Here is an 11,353-nt window from a genome sequence, read left to right as displayed (position 1 = left end):
GATGAGAGAGGGTGGGTGGGCTGGCTTCACGTGACTGGCAGGTGAGGTCACAGTGCTGTACCTTTGTCTGTGAGGATGTGCAGGCAGCGGGTGACCAGAGTCTCCGCCCCCTTGGGACAGTTCTCCACCAACAGGAGCAGGTCAGGAGAGCTCATCCCCATGCCCCGGATCTGCACAGCAGAGAGAGAGAGCATTCTTATAAACACACACCTGCCTACTGCCCTACTGGGGAGCAGGAGAGGAGATATAACAGGGCGGAAACACACACAGGGTTCTCTACACTGATAAGGGCCAAGACTGGGGGAGGTGTGCAACACAAAAAAAGCAGGAGGTGACAGAAGGAAAAGAGCAAGCAAAACAGGAAGTGACAGAAGGAAAAGAGCAAGCAAAACAGGAAGTGCCAGAAGGAAAAGAGCAAGCAAAACAGGAAGTTACGGATGGAAAAGAGCAAGCAAAACAGGAAGTGACAGATGGAAAAGAAGCGACATAAGAAAATGGCAAAACAGGAAGTGACACAAACTGAAAAGTGCAAGCAAAACAGGAAGTGACAGACGGAAAAGCAAGCGGAAACAGCGTCGCTTTTCCTGACACACAGAGGAAGAGTTTGAGAAGATGTAGTCAGGCTCAGGGCGGGGAGGGGGAGGGGGAGGGGCTCACGGGCTGCTCGATGACGCGCAGCACGGTGCGTTTGATGTCGGCGATGGCTTCGGTGTAGACGGACGCCAGCTCGTGGACCAGCCGGTGGTTGAGTGGCAGGAGAGAGAGGTAGAGGTACAGGCACTGCCTCACCGTCTCCTCCGTCCAGGGAGAGGCTACCTCTGCAGAGGGAGCGAGGAAGACAGATTGAGAAAGAAGCGTTGGATAACAGAAAATAATATTTCCCCAAAATTGTTCAATTTTGTGTGTTTACTCCCATAGGAAAACATCCAATGTGGAGTGCTGCTGAGACACAAAAATAAAGAGTGACTGTCCGATTGGTTGGTGAGTTGATGGACTGATAGATAAATGAGGGCTCCCACCTGTGTCCTTGTCAGCTCCGAAGAGCAGGGAGGGGGGGTTGGGGTGCACTAGCAGCTGCATGTAGTTGAGAGCGAACTTCTCAATGTAGTCCCGGAGCTGGTCCTTCTCGTACATGCGCTTGATGAAGGTCAGGGCGTGAGAGCGCACCTGCACACAGGGACGCGGGGACGCAGGAGTTAAAACACAAAATGCCACAAAGTGTGACCCTTCTGGGCCCTGCTAAAGCTATCCTGCTGCTGCCTGCACTCGCTTCTGCCTACATTTCCCATCATTCACAGGGGCTAAGATAATCGTAATAACTAGATAATCCCATATTGCCACTCATCACAACCCGCACTGTATCACAGATTACAAGTGCTGCTAACACACTTATAGACAAAATACTGCCTTTTATCGATTAAAACAAATCACAGGAGCATATACAGAAAACAGGAAAAAGAACTGACACTACAGTAACCATTACATTACATTACATGGCATTTAGCAGACGCTCTTATCCAGAGCGCCGCACAATAAAAGTGCAAATCAAACACAAGAACAAGTGCAAAGAGGACCTGAGAGGACAGTACAGTTCCGAGTCCTAGTGTAAACATATAGAAAACCACAGTCAGAGAGAGGGATGAAGGAGGGAGAGAAGGGCAGGGAACAGGGTGGAGAGAGGGGTTAGGGAACAGGGTGAAGAGAGGGGTTAGGGAACAGGGTGAAGAGAGGGGTTAGGGAACAGGGTGGAGAGAGGGGTTAGGGAACAGGGTGGAGAGAGGGGTTAGGGAACAGGGTGGAGAGAGAGGTTAGGGAACAGGGTGGAGAGAGAGGTTAGGGAACAGGGTGGAGAGAGGGGTTAGGGAACATGGTGGAGTGAGGGGCAGGGAACAGATTGGAAAGAGGGACAGGGAACAGATTGGAAAGAGGGACAGGGAACAGATTGGAAAGAGGGACAGGGAACAGAGTGGAGAGGTAGCAGAGACCTTGTCTTTCTCGTGGGAGCTGAGGTCCAGCAGGACGTGTAGATACTGGAACTGCCTGGAGGGCCGTTTCACAATCAGCTCCTTCAGCGTGGTCATGCCCAGGTACACCCGCGACTGCAACACAACACGTCTGCTCAGGGTGTGTGAGTGCGTGTGTGGATGCGTGCGGGCTTGCATGCATGCATGCATGCGTGTGTGTGTGTGTGTGTGTGTGTGTGTGTGTGTGTGTGTGTGTGTGTGTGTTACAATGCCGCAAAATGAAAGCCAGCCTGACCTCATCCTCACAGTAGCGCCGAATCACTTCCAGAGCAGACTCTGTGATCAGAGGAGCCTCCAGCACCAGCTTAGTGAAGAGCCTGAGAGAGAGAGAGAGAGAGAGAGAGCGAGAGAGAGAGAAATAAAGAGTGAGAGATAGAGGGAGGGAGAGAGAGGAGGGGAGAGAGAGAGGAGGGGAGAGAGAGAGAGAGAGGAGGGGAGAGAGAGAGAGAGAAGAGGGAGAGGGAGAAAGATAGAGAGGGTAGAGAGAGAGCATTGAGTACACATAGTTAGAGAGAGTGAGGAGAGTACACACAGTCAGTGAGACTCCATGTTGTGGAGCGTGCAGCTGTAATGGAGGTGAAGCCCCTCTCTTGCCCCTCTCTCACCCGTCTCTCTGCTCAGGCTTCTCCTGCAGGCCGGCCAGCAGGCTGATGAGGCAGTGGTCGTAGCTCTCCAGGGAGCCGGCGGGCAGCTGGCTGAGGTAGGCGTTGTACTCCTGGTACAGCAGTGAGAAGGCCAGGTCGCTGCGGCCCCGGATGTCCTCCAGAACGAAGCCCAGCACCTCGTCCTTCATCGACCCCTCGAACTGAGTCACCAGCCGGGACAGCAGCTTCACGCGAACCTGGCAGGGCAGAGGGCATGTCACTCACAGGAGGAAACTACCAATAAGATCTTGCATAATGGTTAAAAGCAAAGCTGTTTTGTTCTGCCTTTTCAGGAATAATGGATTATTTTAACCATAGCAGACCTGGGCCAAATACATAATTGTTTTGGATTCAAATTTTTTCCTGTGCTCGACTGTTCTTGCCTGGTGCAAGTGAGCCAACCAAGAGGACCAGAAGGCAGGGTTTGAGAGCATTTTATAGATTCCAACACACCAGACAAGCTCAGTAAAACGTAGCAAAGTGTTTGAATCCAAAACAATGTCATATTTCACCCAGGTCTGGCACACAGCCAGGACTGACTTACATGGGCCATCCCACTGCGCGCGATGGCCTTCTCCGATTGGAGGATGCGTTTGACGGCCAAGTTGGTGAGTTTCTCCATCTGGGCGTCGGTTAGGGGCTGCATCACGTCAGAGAGGCGGAACACCTTCTTCCGCCCGCTCGCACCAGGCGTTCTGAAAGGGGAAGTCTGTTTAGAAAGATTCAGGCTCTCAGAGAACCTTATTACGAGTGCCACCACCTGCATTTTGGACACTCACTTTGTTTGTGTGGAGGGCAAGATTGGTTCAGGCATCCTCTTCACCATGGCGACCTGAGGGCTGTCCTCCGCGTCCTCCGACTGGCTCTTGGCTCCGTAGCCACCGCCCCCCACCACTGAGATGGCCTGGCCCATGGACACGGACGACACCCGCCGCTTGATGAGCAGGTCTTTGGAGGTGCTCAGGGCCTCCGCCGTGGCCTCCCCCTCCGCAGCCTCCTTCCCAGCGTCCTCCTCTCGCGCCTTGCACTGTTCCAGCCCTGCGGGGAGGGGGGTGTGGAAGATATGGTAGTATTAGAGGAAGAGGAAGAAGGAGAAGACTGAGGACGAGAAGAGGTCAAGAGTGATTGTAAATCCGATAAAGCAACGCTTAATCAAACAACCTGTTTGTAAAAAGTATCCCTCAGTGCACAAATCAATAAAATCGATAATAGTATAATCAATTTACATTTTTTAAAACAGCACCCAAGGCCATGCTGTTTTGTGAATACAGTCACCGTTCCAGGGGTTGCCAGCACTCAGCGTCAGGCTTAAAAACATCTATGTAGCCATGACTGTATTTACCATGAAGCATGGCCTCTCCTGCCGTATTGCTCAATAATAATAATGCACCTTTAACAAACTCAACAGCCTTTCTAGTGAAGGGTGGGGAGCTCACTGCAACTGTCAATGTGCAGGTCAATCCTGGGCAAGGAATGGCAGCAGCAGCCATTTTGTGCCAGAACGTTGACCAGTTCTACACCTGCTCTGCACAGGTGGTCTCACCTGGACCGATCCCGGCGGAGGTCATCTGCGTGGCCATGAGCCGGGCCAGGTGTTTAATCTGGGCGTCGGTGCCGGCCGACTCCACCGGGGTGTAGGTGGCCTGGAAGGAAGCCGGCATGGCGTCGGGCAGGTACACCATGCTGATCAGCACCTGCGGGCAGGGGGAGCCCAAATTCATAGGATTAGACAGGACAATTCCCACCAATTCCAGTACTTTTCAAGTTCTTTCAAAGGTCTACTAGCCTAAATTCATAGGACCCATGTCCACACAGTAGGTGACATGAGTGTTACCACCCGCCACAATGCAATATAAAAACGGAATAAATATCCCTGAAAATTAACACGATCTCAGGATTAGCTAAACGCAAATCCAATAATTTCATAGATATGGCTCCTGAGCCAGGGTTAGTTCCAGAGTACTTTGAAGAACTCAGTGTTTTCATTTTCAAGATCTTTACTGCTATTGTACGCAACAATATTTTTTACTGAACCAGGGTTAGTTCCAAAGCTCTTATAAGAACTCCTATAATCAACTGTTTTCATTCAACAGGTTTACTGCCAATAAATATTTTTGTTAGAAATTTGTGACCAACAAAGACTGTGAAGGAGAATGGCAACCTGTAGCAACAAAGGCAATAGGGTGCTATAAGCAGGGTCTGGTTCCATTAAAATCTTTAACTGAAAAACGAAATGTCCACTTCCTTATATCTGGATGGACTGAACTGAAACGGCATTGACCCCCATCCCAGGCTGGAGTACCCAGCATGCCTCAGGGCCCCTCCCCAGACTGACCAGGTTGGCCACGTTCTCCGGAGACAGCAGCGGGAGCAGGAACTCGGCGGTGAGGTCGATGGCGGACTGCGTCCCCGGGACGGATGAAGGCTTGGGGGCCAGGGCCGGGGCGGGCTCTTCCTTATCTTCATCATCCTCAATGAGAGCCGGCTCTGAGGACACAGCACCAATCAGCAGTCAGCGTGTCGATCACCAATCAGAGAGGAGGGAACTGAAGTCAGCGGGCGTAGTCATAGGTCGGGATGAAAACCCGCATACTCACAGGACATGATTGGGAACCTGGTTCTTAACGTTCTTCGACCTTTTCTAAACCGTTATATGAAACGCGTAGTGCATAAGAGTAGACCAATAAACTAATGGGTAAACAACATGCTGTATCCAAAGTTTGTGGAGTATGGAGTCAATTCAACAGCTTCTCTGTGTCTACAATTACAGGCAGACTCTCCAGTAGTGAACTGTGGTAGAGAATTTTCCAAATTAACCCAAACCCTAACCTGTCTAATTGGTCGTAATGCAAAACCTGGCTTCAAGGATAGAGTTGAAGGTCCTTTGACCTACAAGGCTCTATCTGGTCTTGCACCCCATTTCCTCACTGAGCTCCTAAATCCCTACACTCCCAGTGAGCCTCTTCGCTCCTCCAGTTCTGGCACGCTTGCCGTATCCTCTACCACCCTCCGTTCCCTGGGTGACAGGGCATTAATGCAGAAGCGCATACTCACCCATCTTGAGCTTCTTGCCCTCGGTGTAGGGCTCGTGGCGGGCCCTCTTGCGCTGGTCGCGGGGGGCAGGGGTGCAGCGGGCGATTTCGTTCTGGGCCATGCCCAGGTCCAGCAGCAGGGTGCTGATCTGGCCCTGGAACTCCACGCTGCAGGGGTGCCTCAGCACCGACACCAGGTGCAGCTTCAGGTTCTTCCGCACGCTGCTCACCTGCGACTTGGCCAGCGTCGGGGGGAGGTTGGCTGGGGGAGGCAGAGGAGATGGGGAGGTTCACAATCATCCATAAACTGATCTGGAATCTGACGATAATGGACACAGCACTTCACACTGAGCCAGACAGACTGATCTGGGATCTGCCAATAACACATACGGAACGTCACACTGAGCCAGACAGACTGATCTGGCATCTGCCAATAACACATACAGAACATCACACTGAGCCAGACAGACTGATCTGGCATCTGCCAATAACACATACAGAACATCACACTGAGCCAGACCGACTGATCTGGGATCTGCCAATAACACATACAGAACATCGCACTGAGCCACACTGATTTTGGTCCATACAGAAGATCACTGTAGTGGGGTTTCCATCCAGCTGCAAATTTTGAACTTGTGCATAAGAGGAAACAGCTGAATCAATTGGTGAGTGGAGATAGAAACAGGAATAAATTCTATCGTAACGGGGACCTAAGTTTGGGGACAGGCTTATGCTCCAGAAAGCCCAAAGAAGGGCAGCTGTCACTCTTTTGATGACATAATCCTGTAGCACCCTCTCCAGGATATTTACATATTTTCTTCACAGAAAGCCAATAAACTGATCTGGGATCCCGAATGAACACACAGCCCACTCCCAAGGGCTTCCAGCACTGTGTTCCTGCCCCGTGGCTGGGGAGGGCACCCGAAACTCACCGTGCAGCGTCTCGTAGGCCTGCACCACCTCGGACATGAACATGGGCCTCTGTCGGGCCAGCGTGGCCAGGGAGCCCAGAGCCGTGGTCAGGTTGATGCTGGAGATGGCCGGGTGCACCATGAACTTCAGCAGCTGGTCCAGAGCCTGCTTCCCCTCCTCACACAGAGTGTCTGAACAGCAACACACACAGCAGGTAAAGATCAGCACACCTATACCACTGCCGGGTAAAGATACTGAGAGAGCTAGCACACCTATACCACTGCCAGGTAAAGATACTCAGAGAGCTAGCACACCTATACCTATACCACAGCAAGATAAAGATACACACACACCACGTAAAGATACTGAGAGACATAACACACCTATACGACTGCCAGGTGACAATACTGAGAGACATAGCACACCTATACTATTGCCAGGTAAAGATAGTGAGAGACAAAGCACACCTATACTACTGCCAGGTAAATATACTGACACACACTTAGGACATATACCACAACAAGATAAAGATACACACACATAACATAATAGGTAAAAATACCAATAGACACATAGGACACATATACCACAGCAAGGTAAAGATACTGACACACACATACCACAGCCAGTTAAGATACAAACATATAGCACATCTATAGCACAGCAAGGTAAAGATACTGAAACACACATACCACAGCCAGTTAAGATAAACATATAGCACACCTATAGCACAGCAAGGTAAAGATACTGACACACACATACCACAGCCAGTTAAGATACAAACATATAGCACACCTATAGCACAGCAAGGTAAAGATACTGACACACATATACCACAGCCAGTTAAGATACAAACATATAGCACACCTATAGCACAACAAGGTAAAGACACCAACAGACACAGACAAAGCACACCTATACCACAGCAAGATAAAGATGAAAGAATAAGAACTAAACCTATTTTTTCCAAAACCGCCCAAGACTAAAAACGAGTGATCCTGAGGCCAACACATCCATATTGCCATAGCACCTCAGTTCCGACCTGAGGCCAGACTTCCCCCATCCACTTCGGCCGTTATCAGCTGATCCTGGATCAGCAGAGCCGCGCTCCCCCTCACCGTAGCGGATGTAGGAGTGGTCCCGCGGGATCTTGTCCAGGCTGGCGTCGCCCTCCTGCCGACGGGGCGTGTCGGAGTCGGCCGTGCGGGGGGAGAGGGTGATGATGAGCGACTCGGTGAACTTGATGGCGTGGGTGCGCACGCCGTCGTTGTCCGAGTCCAGCAGCGCCAGCACGTCCTCCTTCATCTGCGTCACCATGTCCCAGCATGCCTCCTGCATGTCCGACACCGCCTTGGAGCGCACCAGCCACTGGGGCGGAGGCACAGGGAGAGAGCGGTCAGGGAACCAAGGCCACTCTGCCATCAGGGGGTTCCCCAAATTTGTGAGTAGCCAGCCAGGTGAGAAAAGTAGCCAGCTATGGGTGTTTACAACAGGGAAACTCTACCGATGACATAACTTTTACTAAATAAATTAGCAAACTTTAAATGTGTCTAAGGTCTGCCATTTAGCAGACAGCCAGCATATTGGGAACTCCTTGCTCCATCATGCAAAGGTTACAGTGAGCCTACAGGCCAATGTGGCCAATTACTGACCATGTATGCAGCATTCTGCTAAAAATGCAATGCTCTACTAAATCCATACTGCATTTATAGTTTGCCCTTTAAGCCAAGTGTAACCTCCAAACACTCAGGAATGTAAATGAAAGTTTGTGATATTAGTGTCCTGCAAGGTGACTGGTTCTACCAACTTTTGGCAGGAGTATGTTGTACGGTTAATGGTTGAGTGCCCTTTTGGGTCGAGAATTGGGGTAATTTGGTGATTCCCACCACCAACTGCAAATTCCACCTACACCAAAAAGCGATTTGTCAGAAGTATCTTGACTTAACGTGAATTGATTTATTAGCAAAGCGCATCCATGGAAGTTTAGCAGGACACATCTCACACCAGAGCATCAGACCGATCAAGCCGGTAGTATTACAGAGCCGTGGTCCTGACAGTCAGCTGCACTGTGCGGTCCTCATACCTGCAGGGCCACTTTGTAGAGCTGAGTGAGGGTGAGGATGGCCTTCTTCACCACGTTCACGCTCTCATCCTTCAGCAGCATGTTCAGGTTAGCGATTAGCTTCAGCAGGAGCTCGTTATCTCTCTTACTGAAAGCACAACACAATTAACGGTGCTTTTACATCATTAGAGTGGTCCCCGTCACTCAATAATGCTGCTTTTACATCGTTAAAGTAGTCCCGTCACTCAAAGTCAATGAAAAAAACAACATAAAGGCCGTCAACTTGTCATTTTGTGATAGGCGAATGTGTTTATGCACTTACCAAGCCTCCTCTATGAATCCAATAACAAATTTTCGGACTTCTATCGATTTGTCAGTCTGGAATGCTATGATTTCCTATAGAGATGATAAAGAGGAAAGAGATTACATGTCTCTTACTGGCATATGGTGCTGCAATTGCAAACAGTGTAAAATTCACTGTACTTACATCCAAAAAATTGTCAAGCAGTGAAGGGTCCTTATTAATGATGAGCTCCTGAACCTGTATGATGACAAGAAACAGTTTCACTGAAGGGCACGTTTATCGTGAAAAATGGTTTACAATTATAAACTACAACTGGAGTGACCACGACCAGTCCTGTTTACATGACGCCCCTAAAGCTGACATATGTCATGCTTTCTTAATCTTCTCTGTTGCACCTCAAGCAGACCAACAGCCAGCGCGTCCCACTCTGTGCAAGTCCTATCCATGTTGTGATGCAAGATATTTTAAGTAAGGGAATTAATCAAGACATGTGCCAGCAGGAAGTACGACACGCACCTGCTTTAGAACAGTGAGCTTGTTTTCTGTGGAGATTAGAGCAGCCTGGTTCAAAAGATCCACAACCTGTTGAGTGGAAATTAAAACACAATGATGAGAGCTGAAATGGCGTGAACTACTGTAATACCGAGTAAAAGGTTGGTAGGTTGTGGTGTCGCAGTGACGTTACCTTCTCACTGGTGGTCATGTCGATAGCTGTGTCTTCTTCCCCAGTGAAAAACTGCGAGGCCAGGCTGGTCCTCACGCCAGTACCACCTTCCCCGCTGCCCGACGCCATCCTGGCACGGAACTGTCACCGGCGGCTGAGCGCTTAGGAGGACCTGCTTAACACTGAAAGATCGATAAACATTACGTTCCCGGCGCTGATTTTGCCACTAACATGGAAGTTTCAACATTACCTGCATACTTTATTTATCCCTCCCACAAATCCGCGCAAATAAAAGTACGGTTGAAATCAACATAAATAATTATCAAGCAGACAAGACTACGACAAGACACGAGGCTAGTTCTCACGTTTATTTGAGGGAGTAATCAGTCAGATAAATAATTCATTTTGATTAATATCCGCATAATAATAACATTATCATTAAAACCGCCAAGCAAAGGTAGCTAGCGGTAGCTACCTATGAAAAGGGAGCCGGTTGCACACGTCGTTATGTTGCTCACTAGCCAAAAGTATTTGTTCAACAACCCATTTCAAATTTAAAGGGCAAAGCGAAATCTGCGTGTATTACCTCAGACAGCTCTTGGTTTGCTCTCAAGAAAAAGCTTTAAAGTAGAAGTGGAAGTGTTTTGAGGGATAACAGGCTGCTAGGAACGCGCCATGTTGATTTGGGAACAACCGGAACAGGACGTATTCATTTCAAGGCAGCATAGAATTGTGGGAATAGTAGTTCCATTTCTGAAGTTACGCTTGTTTGTATATTACCTACTTATGTTACTAGATGGCGCTATTGAAAAGTACAAAACAACCCAAAACCTCGCCTGAAGTTGAAGCAAGACTTACAGAACTGCGTGAAACAGAGAATGAAGTAAAGGTTTTGGTATAGTGGCCACAACACCCACCGCCCGCCCTTATACAATCACACAATTCAACGGTTATGGGTTACATTAACGTTTAACACTGATAGAGTCGATTTGATATCATTCTCATACAAACTCTTATTGTGGGTTTGGGAACATTTTACTGTGGGGTAAGCAACATGTCCCTGCTCGTCCCCCCAATGTTCCTGAATATGTCAAGATATGCACAGATGTTCAAATGAATCAGCTGTTCCCCAGACAGCAAGAATAGTAAACAGACAAGAGTTCAGTTGACTCAAATAAAAGTCTGGGAGATTTTTAAAACTCCAGCCAGCAGTTGGAAAAACACAGACTAAGTAAGTGACTAATACCTGAGACATCACTTTTGCATGACCATACCATGACTATCTGTGCAGAAAACTGTCTGAACTAAATATTATTTTTAAAAACACCTGTCTTATGTGGGCTTACTTTAATTGCTCTGGTGAAGGTCTAATGTTCAAATGCTATAATTAAGAGACTTGCTATAAATCCCAATGTGTTTATTTCAATTTTTAAATATGTTTCCCATATGTGTCACACCTTGGCTAGACTTCAATATTACTTTGTGAAAGGGCTTGTAAGAATGCTATGTTTTTTACTTTTAAATAATCAACACCATCAACATTCAACTATGATTTTGAAGCTTGTAATTATTTATATTGTATGTAGTACATTGGGAAAATAAAGGGACCTGATTATTCCTACTGTGCAGATTTATGAACGCTTGATATTTTCAGCCACAGTTTATCTGTGAGTTAAAGAGTTAAACTGTCATTGACGAAGGTATGGAA

At 48.4% G+C, this 11,353-nt stretch overlaps 1 protein-coding gene across 1 annotated transcript in view; it reads right to left on the bottom strand.

The window, feature by feature from the left end:
- sympk (symplekin) overlaps positions 1–10,363 on the bottom strand; it is a 15,581-nt gene extending 5,218 nt beyond the window's left edge. The window contains exons 1-19 of the mRNA XM_061248480.1: positions 10,232–10,363; positions 9,667–9,827; positions 9,498–9,563; positions 9,165–9,218; positions 9,000–9,073; positions 8,699–8,825; positions 7,734–7,983; positions 6,636–6,806; positions 5,723–5,962; positions 5,004–5,155; positions 4,212–4,362; positions 3,448–3,706; positions 3,213–3,363; positions 2,630–2,865; positions 2,260–2,341; positions 1,986–2,099; positions 1,020–1,167; positions 658–818; positions 62–170 (exon numbers count right to left, since the gene is read on the bottom strand). Of these exons, the coding sequence (XP_061104464.1) occupies positions 62–170; positions 658–818; positions 1,020–1,167; positions 1,986–2,099; positions 2,260–2,341; positions 2,630–2,865; positions 3,213–3,363; positions 3,448–3,706; positions 4,212–4,362; positions 5,004–5,155; positions 5,723–5,962; positions 6,636–6,806; positions 7,734–7,983; positions 8,699–8,825; positions 9,000–9,073; positions 9,165–9,218; positions 9,498–9,563; positions 9,667–9,774 (2,653 nt within the window). The 5' untranslated portion in view covers positions 9,775–9,827; positions 10,232–10,363. The remainder of the gene's footprint in view (positions 1–61; positions 171–657; positions 819–1,019; positions 1,168–1,985; positions 2,100–2,259; positions 2,342–2,629; positions 2,866–3,212; positions 3,364–3,447; positions 3,707–4,211; positions 4,363–5,003; positions 5,156–5,722; positions 5,963–6,635; positions 6,807–7,733; positions 7,984–8,698; positions 8,826–8,999; positions 9,074–9,164; positions 9,219–9,497; positions 9,564–9,666; positions 9,828–10,231) is intronic.
- Positions 10,364–11,353: the final 990 nt, after the last annotated feature.

Source organism: Conger conger, chromosome 7 (assembly GCF_963514075.1).
Source record: "Conger conger chromosome 7, fConCon1.1, whole genome shotgun sequence".
Lineage (NCBI taxonomy): Eukaryota > Metazoa > Chordata > Actinopteri > Anguilliformes > Congridae > Conger > Conger conger.
Note: the sequence above shows the minus strand (reverse complement) of the source record. Positions and strands in the feature narration are given on the sequence as shown.